Here is a 24760-nt window from a genome sequence, read left to right as displayed (position 1 = left end):
TACTTTCCTTTCTGGGGGCTGGGAGGGTGTCCAGAGCTCAAGTGACTTGCCCAAGAGGACTCAGCCTATTTGAGATGACAAAGAAATGAAAATAGGCAAATGGCCAAGTTGGGACACTTCGATGAAGCCCAAGAATGGCGTTTGTGTATCTGAATGACCATGGTTGAAGCATAAGATACAGCAGGGGGGAAACTATGAAGAAGCAGAAGCAGCAGGAAAGTGGCCGTGGGACGCACACCCTGACCCAAGTGCTTTGGGACCTTCTTTCTAATTGGTGCATTTCGTTTCCCTAATGTCTGCGAAGGAGTCAAGTTTCAGGGCCCTGGGTGCTGCTTCCAAAGAGTGAAGTTGTAAAATTTAATCTGATGAAATCATTATTTAAACTTGGGCCTTTAGTTACCTTTATGGTTTTGTTTGTTTGTTTGTTTTGGGGTTTTTTTGGTTGATTTAAAAAAAAAAAAAAACCCAAACATTTTCCTTTGAAAATCAGATTTCATAGTGATACCTTAACTCACATGGTCTACTTTTACTAGCATTAATAATTCCAGTTCCAGCAGAATACAAAGAGTGGTTGAGATATTGAATTCTAGCATGGCAGAGTGAGGAGGCCGATGAAAACTGTTCCCAAAAAGCAACTAGAAAACTGGAAAAAGACTGTCAAAACATCCCTTTCAGCTCTCTAACAATTGACCAAAGGCATACAACAAACTGAGAAGCATTTGTTCATGAAAACTACTGAACTTTGGGTAGGAACAGGATGAATTTGTGGCATTTGTGCCTATTGTCATTCCCATTCCCTCCTGCTCAGCGCTGTCAGTGTGATCGCTCAACCAGAGTAGGGCAGGCTGTGGAAACCAGAAACTTTGCAGCTGCTTCCAGGAGGGGCTCACTCTGTTTGGAGGATTGTCTGTCAAAGTGGCCAACTCGGTGGCAAATGAACAGGAAAGGCCAGTGGCTTTGATAGCTTGAATTTATAGTCCTCTTTGGAGAAAGCAATGGACCAACGATCTAGCTGGGGACTTCCTAGGTGGTTCTGGGAGGGGAGACAGCCATCAGGGGCTTGATGGCTCTCCATAGATCCCAGATTGCTGCTAGTCTGTGTGCCTGAGCAGCAGACAGGGAGCAGGCTCAAAATACCCAGACAGCCCTGGCCAGCAGGGCCTGTGTGCACACACAGAGGACGTGTGAGAGAGCCAGCAGAAAGCAAAAGCAGGGACAGACATAAAAACAGCCTGAGGTTTGCATGTGCTCCCCAGCCCACACACAGAGTCAGGCGCAGAGAGAAGAAGATTTTTTGGCTCAAGCTGTTGGAGCAAAACCTCTAACTAGTCTTTGCCAGAACACTAAGCTATGCAGACAGGGGGATGACCCCAAGAAGCCACATTTAAAAATAAAAACAGGAAAAAAAGTTGAGTAAAGAAATCAGCAACTGTACCTTTTATCGGACAGATTTAGTCCAAGAATATTACTAATTAAGCAAAACAGCAATAATGACCATCCTTGTGGGGAAAGTCAGCATTCAGAGTTGCTGCCATATATTATCTAAAAGGTTCAGTATTCAACAAAAATATTAGCGATATTCAGAGAAGCAAAATGTGATTTATGTGCAGGAAAAAAGCTGTCAATAGGAACTGTCTCTGAGTGTCTGTCCTCAGATATAGTATTCAGCTGAAAAGGACTACAAAGCAGCTATTTAAATATGTTCAGAGATCAGGAGGAAACTGTGTTTAAAGAAATACTCAGTAAATACTGAATCTGAATAGAGAGATAGAAATTTTTTTTTTTAAAAAAGACCAAATGGAAATTCTAGAGTTGAAAAATACAATAACTGAAATAATAATTCTCTAGAGAGACTCAACATTTGAGATGGCAGAAGAAAGAATACGTGAATTAGAAGGTAGAGCAAATGAAATTATTCCATCTAAAGAGAAGATTTATTCAAAATTGAAGTAATGTAAACAGAGCCTCAGATCTGTGTGACATCAAGCGCATCAATATATGTGTAAACAGAAAAAAAATTGAAAAAATATCTGAAGAAATGATGGATCAAAACTGCCTTAATTTGATAAAAACATTAATTTACAGATCCAAGAAGTTCAGTGAGCCCCAAATAGGATAAACAAAAAGAGATCTATACCTAGACACATTATAATCAGACTTTTGAAAGACAAGAAAATTTTGAAAGCAACAAGAGGAAAATGATTCAGCACATATGGGGGAACAAAAATACAATGAATGGCTTACTTTTAAGTAACAGTGGGACCACTGGGCATGGTGGCTCACACCTGTAATCCCAGCAACTCGAGAGGCTGAGGTAGGAGGATTGCTTGAGGCAGGAGGATTGCTTGAGGCCAGGAGTGTGAGACCAGTCTGAGCAACATAGTGAGATGCCATCTCAATAAATAAATAAATAAATAAAGTGTCCATCTTTTGTCATTTTCTTTAAAAAAAAAATTCTGTGAAGGGGGAGTTGTGAAAAAAAGAAAACAAAAACAGTGGAGACCAGAAGGCAGTGGGATGACACATTGAACATGCTGAAAGAAAAACTTATCAATCAAGAATTCAATATACAGCAAAACTGTCCTTCAAATATGAAAGAGCAATAAAGACATGCCTAGCTAAAGATGGGGATATTTGTTGCTAGCAGCCATATCAATAATTACATTAAATATGAATGCAATAAATACCTAACTCAAAAAATAGAGATTATCAGATTGAATTTAAAAAAGCAAAACCCAACTATATGCTGTCTATAAGAGACATACCATAGAGTCAAAGACACAAATAGGCCAAAAGTAAAAGGATGGAAGAACATATGCCATGCAAACAGCAACTATAAGAGACGTGGCTAGAGTGGCTACATTAAAATCAGACAAAATAGACTTTATAACAGGAAATATTGCTAGAGAAAAATAGGGACATTTGATAACGATAAAAGCATTAATAGACTAGACTGACCAAGAAAATAAGAGAAAAGATGCAAATTATGAAAGTGAGAAATGTTAAATTTGACTGGCTTAAAAGAAAAAAAGTTGGGGGACTTAAACTACATAATTTGAAAATTAAATACAAAGCTAGAATAATCAAGACATTATGGTATTGGTATAAGGATGGGCATTTGTGGTCTATTGGTTTTCAACAGAGGTGCCAAGGCAATACAATGAGGAAAGGGATGTCTTTTCAACAAGTGGTGCTGGAACAATCAGATATCCACATACCAACCAATCTACAAACAAACAAAAAACTTAGATCCTTGCCTCACATCATTAACTCAAAATGAATGATAAATCTAAATGTAATGCTAAAACTAGAAAACTCTTAGAAGAAAACATAGGAAAAAACCTTAATGGCCTTGGATTTGTCAAAGAATTGGTTATGACACCAAAAACATGGGCCATAAAATAATTGTACTCCACTGGCCAGGCATGGTGGCTCACACCTGTAATCCTAGCAGTTTGGGAGGTTGACGCAGGAGGATGGCTTGAGGCCAGGAGTTCAAGACCAGCCTGAGCAAGAACAAGACCATGTATCTACAAAAAATAGAAAAATCAGTCAGGCCTGGTGGCGCATGCCTGTAGTCCCAGCTACTTGAGAGGCTGAGGCAGGAGGATCACTTTAGCCCAGGAGTTTGAGGTTGCTGTGAACTATGATGACGTCACTGCACTCTAGCTCAGGAGACAGAGCAAGACCCTATCTCAAAAAAAAAAAAAAAAATTGTGCTTCATTTAAATTAAAACCTTTTATTAATACAATTCAAAAGACACCATTAAGAAAATGAAAAGGTAAGCCACAGCCTAGGAGAAAATATTTGCAACTCATGTGTCTTATAAAGGATTTGTGTCTAGAATGTATAAATAATTCTTATACCTCCATGAGATGACCTACAACCTAGTTTAAAAATGGCCTAAAGACTTGAACAGACATTTCACTAAAGAAGATATATAGATGGTTAATAAGTACGTGAAAAGATGTTCAACATCATTAGTCATTAGAGAAATGCAAGTTGAAACCGTGAGATAATATCACACACCCACCAGTATAGCTATATTTAAAAAGAAAAAGACAATACCAAGTGTTGGTAAGGATGTGGAGAAACTGGAATCTTCATAAATTGCTGGTGGGTACGTATACAGCCACTTTTGAAAACAGTTTAGTAGTTTCTTAAAAGGTTAAACATAAACTGACTACAATCCAGCAATTCTATTCTTAAGAATCTACCCAAAAGAAATGAAAATATATGACCATAAAAAAACCTATACATGAATGCTCATATTAGCATTATTCATAATAATAAAAAATTGGAAATAATCTTAATATCTGTAAACTCACATCTATATAAACAAGACTCAGTAAATATATGTATTTATTTGTATTTATATACACACAGTGGAATACTGTTCAACAATCAGAAGAAATGGGCTATTAATAGATTTTGCTACAACATGGATGAATCTCAAAAACATTACGCTAAGTGAAAGAATCAATTCACAAAACGATACATATAGTATTATTCCATTTGTGTGAAGTGTCCAGGAAAACAAATTTATAGAGACAGTATACTAATAGTTTCTTAGAGGAAAAAATTGATTGCAAATAGACTTGAAGGAATTTTTTTTGGTAATGGGAATGTTCCAACAACTGAATTGTGGTGATGACTGCACAGTCATTTAAATTAATTTATTAAATTTACTCTTTAAAAACCATTGCATTTTGCATTTATAAGAGGTGAATTTTATGGCTCATAAATCATCCCTGAAAGCTATAAAGTAGCAGTGCTCAAAGCATGGTGCTTAAATCTTCTTGTTTAGGATTTAGAAGGACCTTTTCTCTGCGTATATGGCTTTTCCTATTTGACCACCAATTTCATGAGTCTTCGTTTTATTCAATTTTTCTTTCTAAACTCTGAAGGAGGTTCATAGCTTCCTCTTCAATAGTTAATTCATAAGAGGGAGGATTTTTAATTGGTTGCTGTGGTTTAATGTAATCCTTCTTAAATGTGGAGGATTGGATTAGATGAGCCATTAAGGTCTCTTGCAGCCTCAATACATCAAGTAATCTCTCTCTCCTGTTTTGTTTTGTTTTGTTCTGTTTGAAAATAAACTCTGTGATCCTCAGTGGTAGAGTATGTATCCATTTTTTGGACTACCTGCACATCAAAATGTGCTGACATTTGAAATACAACGTGATCGTACTCAGCAATACAGCATTTCCCCATGATGTCATTGTAACTCTACTGGGTGCCAACATATTCAGAAAGTAACTCAGAAGGATGTTCCCTTGGTGCCAGAGGAGAATCTGGATTCTGTGAAGACTCAAAAATACACAGGGAGGGAGGTCATTGAGGGGAATGGGGGTACCTTCTTCCTTGCTCCAAAAGGACCCACTCATGGCTGGCCATTTTCCAAGGAGATGTCACATGAACTTTGTAACATCTATGTTGACAGAAAGTGTCCCTGTCTCCCTCTGGTCATCACCTTTTTCAGTGTCTTCCTCAGATCTAAGAATGTTTAGCATGGGGAAAAAGTGCCTTCTAAGTCATTTTATATTGTTATCACTATTGTTTTCCTCAAGGGGAATTTGAGAGACATTTTAAGAAACTAAAAATAACGGAATATTTAGCAACCCTTAAAAAAATATTCCTCCTCTTGGTAAATTCAAGCATGTGAAATCCAAATGCATCTTCATAAAATATTGGGATCCCCTCTCACTGGTAATTTAAAGCACTAGTGCAAGACAAAGTGAATGAATTTAAGGGAAAAGCAATGAAATGTGTAAATATACATGGAAGATGTGGTATGAGTTTATATTTTTCTCCTAGTCAGTTTCTCGAGCAGATTTAAGTCCTCACATGAGAATTCTTCCTGGATTGAGTAGTGCCTCATTTCATCCTTGTTAACTTCAAACCGACTTGAGTTCTCAGTGTCACTGGGAAGAAGCAGCAGAGGTCAGAGTGAGTTTGTGTTCAGGATGAGCCGGGTAGGAGAGGCGTCCTCAGACAGCAGGCTTCACCCTCTTGGGGCCCGAGACTCCAGCATTTGCTCCCCCTTCCAAAGCTGTGTCCATAAGAACACTTTCTTCCTTGAAAGCCAGTGCCATAATTACTGCCACCATTTTGTGTCCTGAAGACAGTGACAGACCAGAAAACCAAGTCTTAGCCTGTACTTCCTATGGCCCTAGGAAAATAATTTTTCTGTAGCTTGCTTTGAATAGGTCTCTTGATTTGGTTTTGTTTATTTTTTTGATTGTTAGAGTTTCATCTTTCGTGCATGCAGTGGCCTCACTCTCAGGGCCTTACGGTGCTGGGTCAGCACCTGAAAGTGAACAGGCATCTCCTTAAATGTGTAACCTAGGTGTCTTGCTTGCCTTCTCTAATCCCTTCCCTAAGCCTGTGTTATAATTTTCTGCTTCCTTGAAACAGCTGCCAATTCCTGGGATTTAGGATATAATAGATTCTTAGTGTTTGGCTGGTGTTAGAAGTTATATCAAGCCACATGGTCTCTCTGAATGGCCCCCGTTTTGGACATGATGCTACTAGTCAGTCAACATTTATTTAGCAGAATCTTTGGAGTATCTGACTGTTGTGGGGATGTGGCAGGGTGCATTAGTCATGTGCAGTGCCTGCCTAAGGCTGTAATCCAGAAGAGGAGGGTAAAGGAACAAGGGTGATGCTATTAGAGGATGAAGTTGAGCTGGGTGGTGCTAACATCAGGAGCTGGGAAAAGGAAGAAGCTCTGTGAGCAGGTGGAGGCAGGGGAGCAGCTGGAGCTGGCTCTTGCAGGCCAAGGTTGCCTGGGAGAGGTGGAACAGGAAATGAGGGCCTTCCAGGATGACTAGCAGGATGCTGAGGTGGGATGAGCAGGTGGAGAACTGTGATAAATAAATGTGACGAGAGGAGGAGGAGAATGTGGAGGTGTGGGGGGAATTAGGGCACAGAAGAGTCAGAGAATAGGAAGCCCTAAAAGCTGTTCCACAGAAACTGTTGTGGACCTCTGAATGGCTGACTAAAGGAAGATAATGTTTGAGCTGGTTCATATGGCAATGGTGTGCAAAAAAGATTGGAAATGACTTGCACGTATTTAGAAGGGAGGTAAGTCCAAGGTAAGAATAAAGATGAAAGGTCAAACTTGATTGCCCAATTTGAAGGAAAATGTATTTTAATCATTTAATTTATCATATAGTTAAATATGTGGCATTTTAAAAGAATTAGATAAAAGACTCCAATCATTTTAGAACAGATAGGGGATGGGTAATGATAGTTTGGACATAAGGAGTGTTGGGTGGGGAAGATCAGAGATGGCTCCAAGGTGTGTAGCTAGAGACATGAGAAATCCATGGCATGACTGACAGAAATGGGGATGGTTATGAAAGAGTCTGTGGGAAGTAAAGCTGGTGAAATACACTTTAGACAAATGCATATGGTGCTAAAACATCTAAATGGAGCTGTTTTGAGTTGGAGATGTGCAGTGAAATGTTGGTGAGAACTCAGGTCTTTGTCCATTTGGGCTTTGGCTACAGAAATGGAGAAAATGAATCAATAGATAAGCTTGCTGGGAGAGTAAGAGGATGTGGGGAGAGAACAGAGGTTGAGGACTTAGCTTGGGATATACGTAGATGCCAGGGACCAGCAATGAACAGGAGAGAGAAGTAATAGCCAAGACATAGAAGGGGAACTAGGAAAGTTCAGTGTGGGGAAGTGCAAGGGAGGATCCTAAGGAGTAATGCAAAAGTGCCGCCCAGAGGTCAAAGAGATCTGGTTGAGGAAAGACCAGAGCAAGGACATTGCTATCCTTCGAGGACACAGTGTTAGTAAACGGCAGGGCAGGGAGTGGGGCAGAAGATGCCTCATAAACACTCAACAAAGAGGTAGGTAGAAGATTGTGACTGGACATGGGCAAGGGAATAGCCAGCTCTCGTGAAGGTGGCGCCTTTTCTAGGAAAAGAAGGACTTGGTGTGCTTGACTCTAGGAAAGAAGAAAGCCATTTACAAGAGATTTAAAGATGCTAGAGAATGAGGGGAAATGGGGGGAACAAGTTTCAGTAGTCCATGGAAGGGGTAGCGGGGCTAGTTTTAGAGAAAATGGGCCACCTTTCCCTGAGCTCTAGCAGAGGGACAGGGATAGGAGGAGGCACACATGGTCTTCCCCAGGAGGTATGTAGTAGAGGGATGGGATTTGGGGGGGGAAAGCGAAGGAAAGAGTACTCACTGCTTGACTTGGGTCACTATTCACTGAACCCCTCTGCTCTGGTCTGAATGTTTGTGTTCCCCTAAAATTCGTAGTTGAAATCCTAATTCCTAAGGTGACGATATTAAGAGGTGGGGGCTTTGGGAGGTGATTAGACCATGAAGGCAGAATCCTGATGAATGGGATTAGTGTCCTTATAAAGGAGGCTCCTGAGAGCTGCCTTGCCCCTTCCACCGGGTGAGGGCACAGTGAGGAGGCGCTGTCTATGAGAGAGCAGCCCTCAGCAGACACCGGATCTGCTGGCGCCTTGACCTTGGGCTTCCCAGCCTCCAGAACTGTGAGAAATAAATTTCTGCCATTTGTAACCCACCCAGTCTATGGTATGTTGTTATAGCAACCCATATGGACTAAGACAGCCTCTAATCCTCAGTTGTTTCATCCATAAGTCAAGTAGTATGGACTAGAAAATAACTAAGGATGGCTCAGAAACATTGTGATTCTAATGAGCTCTAACAGTGTCGACTGTATCTGATATTCAAGACTAAATACTGATGTCGTTTACATTCAATTACATTCAATTGCAGCATTATGTAATGATCTGCTAGGAACCATATCATTAATGATCAGTGGCTACTTGATAAAACATTTGCCAGATGTAAAAATTATTTAGTAGACTTATCAGAATAAAGTAGGAGACACTAAGCAGTCTGACCTTCTGCCATCCAGATCACCAAAGTCCATCTCCTCTTGTGGAAGATTGTGGTGTAAATGCTACAGGAGGTTAATTGAAGTGTTTGTCCTTCTTTTTACTTAGTTTGGACAGTCAAAATTCACACTTCTAGAATGAGATTTCCCTTTTCCTTGCTCCTTAGGATAGAATGTTGCTCACACGGTCCAGATGGATGGTGGTCAAAGCCTTCTTAGACGTGGTTTCATGTGAGTCCTCAAACCTGGGGTGTGTTGTGGGTGCAGAAGCGGAGCAATATTGCAAAATTAGAAAATGCTAGAACCTGGGATCCTAAGTGTTTCAAAGCAGAATATATGAGATCATGTGTGTGAAAATAGGGGGTGACAAAGTGCTCTGCAAACAGCATTATGTGGAGTCATATAGATCTAGAAAAGACTTATTTTGGCCTAGCTTTGAGTCCCAGGTCTGCCACTTTCTAGATATGTGAATAATTTTTCTCATCTGTAAACAAGTATAATAATAATGTTTACCTCATTGAGAAGATTAAATGATATGCAGACAGCCCTGGATTAGTGAGAGCCAGCAGTTGGCAGGTCCTTCTTGATTCTGTCAAACCACTAGTTTAATTTTTTCACAAAATTAACTAGTGACTTCCTGAGTCTGAATTTCCCACTTGTACTCACTAGTTCTAGGTAGCGAATTTAGCTGTGGACTGCCTGCTCCAGACACTGTTCAAAATTCAGCATCCATGAGAACAAGATCTCCGACAGCATATTTAATCAGACATTGTCTAACAAAAGAAGCAATTGATGCCCCATTCACAATGTTTTTAAACCTATATAAAGAGTCATTGATTCAGAATAGTCGCTCTGCATGTGAAAATGTATGTTTGGAGGTTTCCATGGAGACCACCCTGCTGGCTGTCCTGTGATCACTCACTAGCCTTAATTACACACTGGAATTGCCAGGGAGCCTTCAAAGCTGTCTCCATAACAACACCTCCTTGTGGAGTAACATGACCACCATCCTGGGCTGTGTTTCCCATACAGGAGTTTTCTCTTGACAGGCAAGGTGAGTCTGCTGATAAATTTCAGCCTCTGATTTATTCTTATGGAGAAATCTTAACTGCATAGGAATTTTTCTGAGTTTCAGCTGCGTGTGTCTGTCAGACTGTTTTGCCAGGTTTCAGAAGCTTCAGTAAAGATAATAGCAGGTCCTAATGTCTTTCTTCAGTGACATGTTGACATGCCTCTTGATCTATTGCCAGGATATTGAACTAAGAAGGAGTCTTGGTTACGTCAGTTTACTAGATAAAATTAAACCTGTTTTTAACATAGGATGAACTCATAAAAATGTTGTCAACAGATGCTATTAAGTTTTGATGTTTGAAATTTTAAAATGCTTCCAAGACCACTGATAAAACTATTGCTGTTTCTGGTGGAATTAAAAAAAAAAGCTGAGGGGTTTTTTTTTATGTGAAATCACTCTGATTTTATAACTTCTAAATAACATAATTTTTAACTGTCTACCTAATTGTTTTGAGATACATTTGTAGGGAAGTTCCAGGGCTTAATATAGAGTTATACCTTCAACCTCTGAGGAGGTGACAAGTAAATCTTTCTGGTTCTGTAATCTGTAAGTAACTGTAATTGCCGTTCTTACAGGTTTAACTTCTGGCTTGCACACATGCATATGCACGTGTGTACACACACACACACACACACACACACACACACATAAGAACAAGCTACAGAAGAAATCTTAGAAGTGTAGTTACGATGCCCATCACATTTTGCTCATATAGGTCAAGTCTGTGTGGAATTGGTTAGTTCTGTTCCTTTTTCTACTTTGTATTCTATTATTACTGTTACTTCTTTTTGTTCTAGTCATCATCATTGTTCTCATCCTGATTATTGCTGTCCCTTGGGTAGAGAGCCTGTTGCTGTCTTTCTATACTTTCTGGATGGTAAATGGTAATCATAGAAGAGGAGCCCACCCCACTCCGTTCCCTACCTGTAGTTCTTCCCTCTCAGTTTCTGAAAACTTCTTACCCCTCCCTCCCTTCACATTTCAGAGCTCACTTGAATATATAACTTTCTGTTTTGGGGGAGGGCGTTGAGGTCTTCTGGTGAAAACCGGAAAACCTGTTAGACAAATTCTAAAAGAGCTAGAACACTGAATATAGAACTTTCTGGTAGCAGTTTACTATTCTTTTTCTTTTCTTCCTCCAGTACCGTCCCATATTCTGGAATGATCTGATGCAAATAAATTGTGAATCCAAATGAAGCCGTGCTGTAGTGGAACTTTTATGTTGAAAGAGTGTGCTTGAAAAATCTAATTACGCCTGTTTCCTAATTAAATCATTTTTCTTTTTCACTAGTCTAAGCGGGTATGGCAATGAGAATAATTTTTCATGGAAAATTAAAACCTAGCGGTAGCAGCATAATTTTCTTTACAGTCTCTGGCTTGGTAATAATAACAGCATGTCGTAGTCTTTCCATGACATCACTGCCGAGGCGACAGGAACATGAAGTGGCAAGTCAGGGAGCTGCTGTGCAGACAGTCAGCAAAGAAGTCAGTTATCTGGGAATTATTTGTGTATGAACAGTGTCTGCCCAGAGGGCACGTGGGAGGGGAATTACAGTTTTGGATTTGAGAAAAATTTGGAAATTCCATTTCCTATTGTCAAAATAACTCATAGAGAAGCGAGTGGTGTGAATGGACAGTTTGCTATTTTGGATGAGGTTGTTGTTTTTCTTGTTTCCAGTTATGTGCTCTTCATTTTTTCTGTGCTATTTTGAGTACCATTGATCATCACAGTGTTCTGTGTTGCAAAAATATGATAGCAATTCTGTTTCACAACTTTTGGCCTAAGTGAATGTGCTCATTTATCATTTGTTTATTTACTGAGGCAGTGCCCTTAATTTCTGTAAATTTCCTGACTGTAAGGTTTTTATGGGTGCTGTTAGTATCTCAGATAATTTAAAATAACTAAAGTGATTTTTGCATTTGCAACATAAAGGCCAGTTCATTGGGAAAGTTTGCCAGGCCTCCCCTAGGGGATGAGTTGATGTGTACTTGGTTCACTGTAGGATAGTATGGAAAAAAATGAATGTTGAGTGAGTGCTTAAATAAACTGATTTTATTCTACACACCGTTGCAGGTCTGTGCACTCATATCAGGAACAGAGAAAAATGGAATTCTGCGTGTATCTAGGGGAGTGATTTCCATTGTCCCATGCTCTTGTGATACACCTATTCCTTTATTTGTGCCATTTATTGTTGGGGTTCACTTCTCTTTGCATAGACCCTCTGTCTGTATCCTCAGTGCCCCAAGGTGTGGCTGAACATAGGAAGAGCACTTTGAGCTCTGCCGGTACCTCGGCCAGAGAGTGGGCTACGCCAGGCCTGAGGGCTGTGTCAGCAGAGAGTGAGCTGAGTGGTCAGAGCTGATAAAACAAAACTGTTCTTGGGATGTCTGAGCAAGCAGACATTTTTTATGGGAAAGCTAAGTTTGGACATGTGAATGTCAGAAAGGAGAGACATGTGGATTTGAAAGACTTTTAGTAGATATTTCCTGTTTAAAATTTCTATTTCTGTCTTCTCTTACAAAAAGTAGTGCAGACTTGCTTTTTTCCCCTTCTTGACTCTACATCAGCCCTTTGCACCAACCTGGTCATCCTGTAGGTTTAGACTTTTGATGTTGTGTTTGTTTCTATATGAGTAGACTCGTGTCTGACTTTGAAGCCAGACAGTTAAGTATAAGCAGGTTGTGCCTGTTTACATGACTCTAAAGTAGCCAGTCCGTTAGTCAAGTATGGGAGAAGAAAAGTGTTTTAAGTCAACAACTAATTGCCTTGTACCATGTAAACACAAGGAGCTGTGAGACTGAATTTGTAATTTTATCTGCTTGTTTCTGTGCACTTTGGCCGGGGGTGTTGAGGGAGACAGTTGTACAGGGAGCAGGGTCACCTGGCCGCATTTCCACGGCGGTCTCCTGTTGTACGAGCGTGGGGGTGGGGATGAGGGCTGCTGCACGGTGGGGGGCTGGGGGTGGGCCCTTGGGTGCATCTGTGTTCAGGAAGAATCCTGTCTTGTTTCTTCCCTGCCTCATCCCAGGTCTTTATTCCCTTTGTGGGGCTTTGTGCATTCTCTGCACAATTTTCCAGGCATGTGGTTATATGTGGAGTAGAATATAGTAGGTGATCGGTCAAGATTTGATAAATAAAATGCCACCACTTTGCCTTATCTCCATGTCAGGAGAAGAAAAGTAAGGGTAAGACTCAGGAAAATAAAAAAAATAACAATGTTAATCAGGTAACTGTACCTCCCAGCAACTCACCTGCTGTATGGAGGTGGGTTAAGGATAGGTAGGGCACACCTTACTCAAGGTTATATTCCTAACACCGAGCGTGGCACCCGGCACTTTATAAATATTGGCAGAAGAATGAGTAAAGGGTAGTTTTTTTCCCCAAATGCATAATTTGAACTGCAGAGGATTTGGTGACTTTTAAAGTACTTCTAAAAATTTGTAGTCAAAATGGAGTTAGGAGCCATTATTTTAAAGTCTCTGGGCCTGGTGCAGTGGCTCATGCCTGTAATCCCAGCACTTTGGGACGCAGAGGTGGAGGATCATTTGAGTGCAGGAGTTCAAGGCTGCAGTGAGCTATGACAGTACCACTGCATCTCAGCCTGGGTGACAGAGCAAGACCCTGTCTCTAAAAAACTAAAACAAATAAATGAAGTCTCTGGTTAGTCCTTTGTACAATGACCATCCCTCCCCCTCCAAAAAAAGAACAACAGGCTTTACTTTTTTCATCCTGTGTTAGATTTATCTTCTTGGAATTTGAAATCTTTGGTTTCAATGACCCAAATTGTGACCTGTGCTTCACCTCCTGCCTCAAAAAGGAGGATTTTTCATATGTGAAAATTTATTTTTTCTTCAAGTGGGAGTAGAATATTCTCCTAACTTCAGGCCTTGCGTTCCCACCTTGCCAATTTTACTGCGAGCAGCATTGGTCCTGCTATTGCAAATTGCCAAACACTTGCTGCCACCTGGCAGTGCCATTCAGAGCTCTTTATTTCCCTCTGTGCACCCTTAAACTATTAGGAAGCCAGAGCTCAACACATTGGCAGGGAAGGTTTTGGCAATTATTAAACTTCCTCTTTCACTGGAGTATGCATTTTATGTTTTGCCCTTCACAGATAGCTAGAACACTCGAGAAATGAGAAAAGTTGTTCATTCCAAAGCACTGAAAGAGTAAGTGACTTATTGTATCCCCCACAGCAGCCAGCCCAGTTTTGAGCCCATAGTCAGTGACAACAGATGCAACTTCGATTGGAGTATTCCCTGCCCTGGCACCTGAATTGAGCCACTACTATGTGAACCACCCAGATCTGATCAGTACTGATGATTTGAAGCCTGCACCTTCAGTGAAGGTGGTCATGTTTATTATTGTTTTCTTTGTGTTCTGGTTGGGTTGTTGATGTTCACCGTAAGAATTATACAACACATAACCTGGATTTCAATACTCATGCTTTTTATGAGGGTTTTCTTTTCCCCGAAAATTTTTTTCAAGTTGATTTGTAGGAAGATGTTCTATCAGCAGATTTATTCAGCAGAAGTGTAGAGTAACTTATTCCAGGCTAGGGGGATGGGACAGTGGAGAGTGTTGACAAATAGCCCAGTATTACAGAGACAGAAAGACCTGGGTAAGAATCCCACTCTGGCAGTGTGACCTTGCAGAGATCAATTAACTTCTCTATGCATCAGTTTTCTCATCCATACAATGGGAATAACTGTATACACTTCACAGGTATGTTGTAAGAATTATATAAAATAATGTGTTAAGCAGTTAGCACTAGCTGTTTTCTCAATTTTTCAAGTGACTCCGGGGAACTGATTGGTCATTTTGTCTTACATTTTGGAAATGCTACACTGATGTTTATTTCAAAGAAGGAAAAGAAAAAATAAGTGTCATCCCTAACGATTGTTGGATGTGTCCTTGGTAGGGAAATTGAAGCTTCAAGTTTATACTAGGTTGGTGGTAAGAGAATGGGGAATTGAGACAACGTGGTGTTAAATCTGATGTGGAACTACACACCCACCAGAATAGTTACAGCGGAAAAAAAAAACTAGCAATACTAAATGTTGGTTAGGATGTGTAATGACATTTCTGGCTTAGAAAACACTAAAGCTAAACAACGTCTACATTATAACCCTGGAATCCCACTCCTAAGTATATACCTAAGAGAAACGAAGACGTATATCCACAAGGAGACATGTTCAATGTCATGGAATTGGATAGTGGTGGTGTTTGCGTAACTCTGTGAGTATGCTAAAAATATTGAATTGTACCCTTCCACAATTGAATTTCATGGTATGTGCATTATATCTCAGTAAGTCTGTTATTTTTTAAAAAGGACATGTTCAAGAAAATCCATAGCAGCTTTATTCGTGATAGCCCCAAACTGGAAGAAATAACCCACACATCAGTCAGGAAGAAATAAATTTCATCTATTTATACAATAGGATCCTGCTCTGCAATAAAAAAAGAGCTGCAGCCGCAGGAGCGTGAGGGAGCCTGGGGAGTTGCTGGGAGGTGCCTGTTTGCGGAAGCAAACATTCAGCAAGCTGTATACTTGAGATCCGTTCACTCCATGCACTTCATGGTACTTATTGTTAACTAAAAAAAAATAACCAGGTTTATAATTTGGAAAAGAAGAAGAGCTCTATTTTTTGCAAAGGGCTTACAGCTGGTGGTGGCCATTCCAGCAGGCTGGGAAACAGGGCTTCCGGCCGCAAGCCAGGAATGTGTCCTTCAAAGGAGGGACAAAGGGAACAGGATTTTCTACTGAGCAGAGTGGCTAAATATACATATTTAACAAGCTATAGGAGGAATCCTGATATTTATGCAGAGAGAACTCTGCGCCTGCGCATCGGTCTTTCTGTCCTTTCATGGGTTCCATGTTTAAAAATGGCCGCCCTCTACAGCCAAAAGGTGAAACAAGGACATGAAAACCCTCTTTGCGCATGCAAAGACTGTTAAAACCGCTTGATGGTTGGTGGTCTTTTACCAGGGAAGAATGCTGCCTGGCTCTTAGGAAATAAGTCTGATGCCCTTAGCAAAATGGGGGTAAGATGATGTGTGTCTGACCTCCCGGCTCGTCATGGCTGGGAACTCAGTTGTAAGGTTTCTCTGGGTTCATTCAGCCTGCACAGGGCTTAGGATTTTATTTGCAGTTCACATTATGTGATACTTGGATTTTTTAACAAATCAGAAGTGGGTGCTGTGAGGGTGCCATGCTCAGCAGGCACGGCCCGCTGTGCTGCCCCCTCCTCCCGTGGGTGGGCTGCTGGGAAGGCACGGAGGTGCCAGGCCACAGCTCCCCGGGCAGATCCCTGGAGCCTCTTGCTCTGACGTTGTCTTTGGGCTGCAGGTGGTCTCGGGCTTCATTTGCCAGGGAAAGAAAGACCTCGCCAGGCTGGTGCCTTGCTGTTCTGGGCAGTGGCCACCATTTCTCCTGGCTGGAGAAGGTTTCTAACAGATCTTCAGCTCAGCGCCAAGGGAAAGAAGGTGAGCTCCGACTTCCGGGGGCACTGCAGAAGGGCTTATTGTTTTGCTGAAGCCGCACAGGTGAGGACCACGCCCTGTCTGGTGCACTCTTCCTTCGGGGGCTGTGACTAATTAAGGAAAATGGCACACCTGCCATTCTCTCAGGCCAGGAGGTTTAATTACATGAACACCATTGTTCCGGGGCTCTGCTTCTTCTGGGCACTCCTGCTGGGCGTGGGCTGGGAGCCTGCCTGGTGGGCGCCCTCAGGCTTGCGGAGTTGCTCTCCCTTCCCCCGGCCTCTCAGGCTCTCCTGAGCTTTCTGGCTTTGAGCTGGGGGCTGGACATGTGTTAAACATACTCTCCAAGTTGGCGACTCCCTTAGTCCCAGCATGTCAGAACGTACATATGTTGTGGGAACAGTGGTGTTGAGAGGTGCCCGTGTCAGATTTTATGTGAGAGTGGGGAAGAGATCAGACTCCTGAGGGCCTGGGATGGTGACCAACCCAGGCAGGCCTGAAAACTCACTCATGCTCCGTGGCTAGGGCGCATCCCACGAGCTGTTGACTCCTGCTATACGGAGGAGGTGACAGGGCTCCTTAGCTTCCCTCTGCTCTGCACTTGTTCCCTAGCAAACAGAATGCCTGATGTGACAAAAATACAAAGAGTGGTCACAGATAACACTGAGTTTGCATTTACTGTGTGCTCAGAGGTATGGTAGTACTTTGATGGCACATTTCTTATTCTCATCACAATCTTGTATGGTCCAAACTATGTGCTTTTCTCTCCCTTTTAGATATGAGGAAACAAAGGTGTTACATAATTTGTCTAAGCTAGAATAAGGGAGCTTGGACTTGAACCCAGGTCCAGACTCCAAAGCCTGCGTTCCTTCTGGGGGCCTCCTTTGAAAGACTCAGTGTTAGTGGTTCTCCCCTGCGGTGTGGGTGATATTTGAGAAACTGACTCTGAATGTGACTGTTACAGCATTTTTTATAGGAGCAAAAGAGACTGAAAACTATCCCGTATTCATCAATAGAGGCCCATGGTCCATCTGGCCAGTGGAAAACTGTAGCGAAAACATTGAGGACACTCTCTATGTGCTGCCAGAGAAAGATCCCAAGAGATACAATTGGTCCCAGACCTATGATGGTTCAACCTACTCTATGTTGAGTTTATTGGGACATAACCCCATCATAAATTGAGGAACATCTGCATTATTAAGTGAAAAATGCAAGGAGTAAAATCGTGTGTAATATGCAAGCATTTGTGTAAAAAAAGTATCAGCCCCAGAGTCTGTATTCATATTCACTTACATGTGCATAAAGAAACCTTGATACATAGAAAACACGATGGCCCGTGGCAGGAAGTGAGACCTGAGCAGACATGGGCTAGGAGGGGAGAGAGACGCTTCACTGTATATATTTTTGTAGTTTTTTGTTTTAAAATTATGATTATATTGCCTATTTAAAAATGAAATTGGAAAAAATAAAATAGGTTTCAATATGCTACCCCCAATATGTCATGAAAATGGTTGTACCTTTGTTTATAGAGAGCTTAAACCTGGGCACGAGAGTTCTGCACCAGAAAGAGTTGATTGATCACTAGAAACCATGTCTGAAAGGAGGATAATGGAACTAGCAATGAGGTGGGTCTCATTAGGGGAGAGAGAGCAGTGTCCCAGGTACAGTGACCTGAGTTGAAAGGGTGTGACCTCTAGGCCACTAGGAAAGAGGACCACTCCCTGCAGGTGGCTTTGTTAGGGGCAAGCTGAGTGTCCCCTGGCCTGTCGAGAGGCAGCTGTGAGCACTCTGAATGGGAGTCCTTCAGGGACGGGGACCACACAGCCTGAGTCCTGGCATCACGCAGAGCAGGAACTCGATGCTTTGTCCAGAGCAGATGCTCAGTCGATGACCCACTGAAATGGTGGCAGGGCCATCCCGGTTATTGCTGGCCCCCTAGCACTTGGGAGATGGCAACAGCCAATAAGGCAATGAGCAAGCAATTCTTTCCTTATAGATGCATAAACTGAGTTACTTTGGGGTGCTGCACGGGGGTGCTGAAATATGCACTTCTTTCCTTCACAGTATTTCCACGTGCCTAGGTCCACAGGCCTTAATGAAAAGTAGTCACTGGTGGACATTGTCCTCTTCTTGATTGAGAGGTACACTTGATGGGCTCCTGGCTGCACCCAGAGGAGTGGAGGAGTCACTCCAGCAGCCCAAGTTTCTTTCATGGGACCCAGGGGAAGGCCACAGTACAGATTTCTGAAGGGGGTGTACCTTGTGAATCAGAGGGGACAGAATAACGCATTTCTTTGCTCAGGGTCTTTACCTTGGGCCTTATTGTGGCAGTTGACCAATTTATTAAGTTAAAGGCTCTCTGCTTTCTTTGGAACATACACTTGAATGTCTGTAACAACATGCTCATTTTAAACTTAGAGAACAGACTAACATTAAATGGCTTCTCCCAAGCATTGGTTTGCCTGCATCTTAGGGACACTGTATGCGACTGACCATGTACCTTCTTTGCTTTGGCTGCCAGGAAGCATGCAGCCGCACTCATGAGCTCCCAGCTATCCATGCATGCAGACGGCCCTGGTGTGGATTTTATGTCAGAGACTCATCTCTGCCTCCCTGTCTTTGTTTTTTCCTTTCCTTCATGGTTATCTAGTTCTAATTGATATCTTGTGTCTGTATCAATTGTTTTTTTAAGCTTCTTGAAAATCTCACCGGAACAAGTCAGGGAATGAATAAAATCCTCCTGCCTCCTTCAAAGAAATATATTAAGTGAAAAAACAAAATGTGGTCCCTGAGCAGTACTTTCTAGACGGTTCTTTTGCTTTATAGAGGAGGAACCTGAAATCCAGAGATGGGGGTTGGTCTGCCTGAGGTTACATGACAAGTTTGTGACCAGAAGCAGGGCGCCCAGGACTCTCCCTGCTGGCTCTCTGCTCTCTCACAGACATAGGCACGAGGACAGACACACATGAGATTGGGAGAAGCTCTTTTACAGTCCACGTTGAGGATCACCTCTGGTCTGCTGATAAAACTACACACCCAATCGTCCTGAGACCAGCTGCCTTTCTTCTTTTAGTGGATAAGATTCTCCGTGGGACTTTATAAATACCTTGCTAGGAAAAGGGGGTTTCTAGCTATTGATTTTTTTCACTGTCTTCAATTTTCCTATGGCTTTAACAGTGAGCACTACCCACCCCACACTTGGCATTTCTGTTGATGCCCAATAGCTTAGAGTTTGCTGACCTTGTTCATGCTGTTCCTTCTCTGTAGAATGCCCTTCCACCATTCCTCACCTGGTAATCCTGTTTCCCGTCAGACTTAGCACAGGCGTCATCTCTATGTGGGGTTTGTTCCTGTAACGTTCAGAGTATGCCCATACCTTAGCACTTACCATATGATATTGACGTTATTTGCTCAGTAACCTCTAGAATTGGCTGGCCGAGTGTGGGGTGCTCGAGGATGGGTCTTGCCTTTCATGTTGCCGCTCTAGTGCCTCATATGGGGCTGAATAAACACGATTTGGCCTCAACTTCATCCCAGCAAAAACTGGAAGCTATTTTTCTTTTTCATGTCTGATTCAATGAAAGTGTCTTCTGAAACATTTTGTCTTTTTTTTTTTTCAATCTTTCATTTTTTGAACTGTCCTAAAGAGCAAGGAAGGGTATTGTAGTCAGCTCGACTGCCATAACAAAATACCACAGACTGAGAGGCTTAAACAACAGAAATTAATTTTCTCACCATTCTGGAGGCTGGGATGTCCAACACCAAGGTGCCAGGCAGGGTGGCTGTCTTGCGAGGGCTCTCTGCATGGATTGCAGACGGCTGCCTTCTCGCTGTGTGCTCACATGACCTCTTGTTTGTGCACTGAGGGGGCTGGGAGGAGAGCAAGCTATGGTCTCTTCTTATAAGGGCACAAATCCCATGATGAGGGCCCCACACTCATGACCTCAACTAAGCTTAAACACCTCCCAAAGGCCCCATCTCTAAATACCATGACATTGGCAGTTGGGCTTCAACATAGGAATTTTGGGGGGACACAATTCAGTCCATAGTAAATAGGTTGTGTGGCAAGAGCTGGAAGGTCTTCGTGGTTTGTATAAATCTTTCAAGTGGAACTCTGCTGGTGGACTGAATATTGTGCAAGCTTTGCCCATGTCTAAGGAGTTCTCACTCTCTGGTCATGTGAAGTGGAGTGTGAGCAGACTTGGAGCCACGGTCCAGTCCTTGACATCATGCAGAGCGCTCACTTCTACCAACTGATGCTCCTTCTAGAAGCATTTTTGCTAAGTGTAACAGTAGTGTGAATTGAAGTTATTGTTTTATCAAAAAGAGATGAACAAATCCTCACAGCCTTAGAGTAAGTATAATTATGGTGCTTTTATTTAAACCTTCTTTGAGCTTAAATTCATCTAATTTCTAAAAATAGTCTGCAGAGATTAGATCTGTGCTTTGAGTGAGTCAAAACAACTTAGAAAATAAAACCACCTAAGACACATGCCCTTCCTTTGCAGAAGCGCAAAGTACTGCTTAACCTGAGAGAGACTGATAGAACTTTTTAATCAGCAGGACAAAAGTTTAAAAAGTAACTGGCAGGAATCCATCATTCTAAAAGTAAGTCTGACAGTAGATGAGTACAGTTACTGAGTAAAATGAAACCAAGAAAGTGAAAGGTACTAGAATGAAGAATCAAGAGATTGTACACCAGGCTGTCACTGATTTTGAAGGAAAATTAGGGTAGTCTCAAATTCTTCAATTGTCTTCTACAATTGGATACTCTACGTTTGTCTACGTTATTTGGCTTTTTATACTACTCAGAAAAGAAGAAATACTTGACAAATTTATAGCCCTTCTATTTAAAGAACATTGTAATAGCAAATAAGACAAAGAAACAACCCAGTCACATATTTTAGGACAAGCTCAAGTGGAATGCCCAAAGAGAAAGATGAAGGAAGTAGCCCCCCAAAGATACCAGAAAAACCACTTCTGCAGACTTGATATTAATATGGCTTTCCGAGAAATATGGGTACCAAAGAGAAAAGTCAGACCCCCAACCCAGGGAAGAGCTAACACCTTTTGTGTAACTGTGCCAGGAAGATTGCAAGCCCAAGAGAAAAGATCCATGCATTTCTGAAGTTAAGCCTGTGTTAAAGAGTTTAAAGTTTTGGTACTTGAGTTCTACTAACCACCCCTCCTCCTTTCTTGGAATATAGACCAAGAGAACACATGAATAAGGAAAAGTAGTCAAGTGGGAAACAAAGTTGAGTTAAACACCACCACCACCAACAACAACAAAAACCCCACCTCAGTCCTGACTGGGAGACATAGACTTTCTGCTCCCTATGGGAGGCATGGCTTCCTTTCCATCTTTTTCCCTCAACCTCAACACATGGAGACAGAGAGTCAAGAGGATTTTATTGCATGGATTCAAGAGAAGAAGGAAACCTTGTGGAGTCTGGGTTCCTGCCTTTAAAGCACTGGAGTCCCACGAGCCAGTATAATGAGCTCAGTAAATGTGTAATCTGATGAACAATTATTCCGCTTGGAGTGAACTTGGAAGACAATGAAAGGATAGAAGTGAAGGCAGAAGAGTTTCCTTTCCCGTGGGCAGAGATGGAATCACAAGGAGAAGGAATTGAGTTTTCTTCTCTCCTCTGACCTGCCATAGTAATCACCATCTGAAACCGTATATCTGAAGAGAAAGACTGTGCCAGTGAGAAAGTCCTGTTTCCCCAGGCTGGTATGTACAAAATCCTAAGCTATGATTTAAAAAAGAAAAAAAAAAAGCTAATTAAAATTGTCACGATGAGTTGATAAGATTTTTGCTGATCAGGAAGTTGTTCAGTATAAATCAAATAAAGCCTCCTTACCTTGCCTCACTATGCCATTCAATGACTCTAGGGAAAGAGTGGTTGGCTAAGTGGTTTGAAAACCAGTGGCTTAGACTATCTCTCTGAGTCTCAATTTTCTTATGTGTATAACAAAAGGAAACCTTTCACTTCACAGTAGAATGTTGTGCCTTGTAATAGGCCAACATTTCTACTGAAACAACTAGGGGGAAAAAAAAACAAATAAATTGCAAAAATCATATTTTTAAGGAAATTGGAGAGCTGTAAAAATAATGAGAGTGAAATTAAATAAATTTCCAGAGAGGGAAGAACATTTCCTAGGTATACTGTGTAACACAAGCTGTTTTCTTCATGGTAAGGGGCAAGAAGAGTGGGAGAATATTTGCTGATTCTGTGTGTGGGCTAAGGATCTCACTTGGTCCAAGAAAAGGAAATATTGTGAGTGACAGAGAAACCAGCAGAGCTTTTGTTGGTCACATGGAACTGGCTTCATGCGTTGGAAACTAGAGGAACCCCAAAGGCACATCCAGTTTCCCTGTAGGACATTTGCTGAGTTCTGAGGGTGGTGCAGGAGGCTGTGGGTTGGCCCGGAAAGGCAAAGTCCAAACTCTCATAGTTTGGAGGTATTTAGGAGACAAAGTCCTGATGGAAGGAGGGGCCTGCAGCAAATGCACAGTGAGTCTTCCCCTACAGACAGTTGCCAGATTTTGAATCTGCATGAGATAGGAGGCTAAAAAGCTAAGGTCAAAATCTCTCAAAGGTGATCCACCAAACTCTTAAACACAAGTCTAGGAGGGCCACAGCTAAGGCACTAGATGAAGTATAGGTGGACTAAATTACTACAGCTGCAGCCCATTCCCGAGTCACTTATTTCCTTGAGTGGACTGAGCTCATCACCATAGTAGAGGAAAAAGGGAATGCTTCCTGCTAGAAGCTATCATTTGGAGCCTCTACAGTTCTTTTATACACAATGTCCAGCACATAATCAAAGATACAGGCACATAAATAGGCAGGAAAATGTGACTGATAATCAAGTGGGAAAAATAATAGGAACAGGACTATAAATGATCCAGATATTAGAGTTAGCAATAACTTTAAAATGACTGCATAATATGTTAAAGAAAATAGATGAAAAGATGAATAAAATGATGTAAAATAGGAGTCTGTTTTAAAAAATCAAATAGTATAAAACTGAAAAATATATCTGAAATTAATAATTTATTGGATGGTCCTAAAAGCAGACTGGCCATACTATAGCAAGATTGGTGAACTCAAAATCAGTATAAAATGCTGAAAGTTAAACATGGAGTAAAAAAGAATGGAAAGACCAGAACAAAGCATAAGAGATGTGCAGGAAATGTTAAAAAAAAATCTAATATATCTGTAATTGGATTTCTAGAAGAACGAGAGAGATTGGGCAGAGCAATATTTGAAGGGATAATGGCTGAGAATTTTCCAAAACTGTTGAAAGACATCAACCCCTGGCCTCAAGAAGCTCACCAAACCCCAAAGATAAAATACAAAGAATACCATATTTAATCATATCCTAGTCAAACTGTTGAAAACCAAAGATAAAGAGAAAAATCTTAAAATCAGCTAGAGGAAAAAGACATTACCTTAAATTGAAGATGTAACCATAAGGCTGATGGCTGACATTTCAACTGAAACTCTGAGTACCAATAGACAATGAAATGACATCTTTAAAGTGCTGAAATACAGTAAGGGGAGAGATTAGGTCATCTCAACATATTCCTACTTTAAAGAACTGGTCACCAACCTCTTCAAAATTATTATGAAGAATTTGGAGAATTACTACATGAGGTTTTTAGACTCCTTCATTAAATGTACATGCTTATTAGATCTCCTAATCCTCAGATTTCTACTGTATCATAAAACCTCAGATTCATATGACATGGCATGATACTGGCTTCCTCCCTAACATTATATTGGGAACTCATTATAAATCAAGTGCAGTAGTACATAATTTGGATAGACTGTGTTCTGCAATAAAATATAAATATTTGAAGATAGAATAAATGAATGGCTCTATAAAGAAGGAAATCATGATATAACTGTGTGATGCATGTATTGTTAAGATGTTGGATAAAATAGTGATTTAGAATTCCTTGCTTCTTAAAATGTTACCATGACACCAAAAGCACAAGCAACAAAAGAAAAAATAGGTAAATTGGACTTTATCAAAGTTAAAAACTTTTGAGGACCAGGCGTGGTAGCTCATGCCTGTAATCCTAGCACTCTGGGAGGCCAGGGCAGGAGGATCACTTGAGGCCAGGAGTTCAAGACCATCCTGAGCAAGAGCAGGATCCCATCTCTACAAAAAATAGAAAAATTAGCTGGATGTGGTGGTGCTGGCCTATAGTCCCAGCTACCCGGGAAGCTGAGGCAGGAGGATTGCTTGAGCCCAGGAGTTGGAGGTTACAGTGAGCTATGATGATGCCACTGCACTCTAGCT

At 41.4% G+C, this 24760-nt stretch overlaps 1 protein-coding gene and 1 non-coding gene across 11 annotated transcripts in view; one reads left to right on the top strand and one right to left on the bottom strand.

The window, feature by feature from the left end:
* Positions 1–24760, top strand: part of TMEM241 (transmembrane protein 241) — a 108566-nt gene that overhangs the window by 64320 nt on the left and 19486 nt on the right. The window contains exon 15 of one of the 10 annotated variants that reach the window (XM_045527537.1): positions 21652–22449. The exons of 7 other annotated variants lie outside the window; for them this stretch is intronic. In XM_045527537.1, coding sequence (XP_045383493.1) covers positions 21652–21672 — 21 coding nt within the window. In that variant the 3' untranslated portion in view covers positions 21673–22449. Of the gene's footprint in view, positions 1–1848; positions 2335–14157; positions 14286–21651; positions 22450–24760 lie in introns of those variants that run through there. 2 more of the 10 variants (XM_045527538.1, XM_045527534.1) reach the window with 2 other exon arrangements.
* On the bottom strand, positions 10988–11049 carry LOC123621971. The gene has a single exon (XR_006729349.1). It is a non-coding gene; the product is annotated as a U7 small nuclear RNA (small nuclear RNA).

The sequence above is a fragment of the Lemur catta genome, chromosome 16 (genome assembly GCF_020740605.2).
Source record: "Lemur catta isolate mLemCat1 chromosome 16, mLemCat1.pri, whole genome shotgun sequence".
NCBI lineage: Eukaryota > Metazoa > Chordata > Mammalia > Primates > Lemuridae > Lemur > Lemur catta.
The sequence above is the reverse complement of the archived record's forward strand: the minus strand, read 5'-3'. Positions and strand labels throughout refer to the sequence as shown.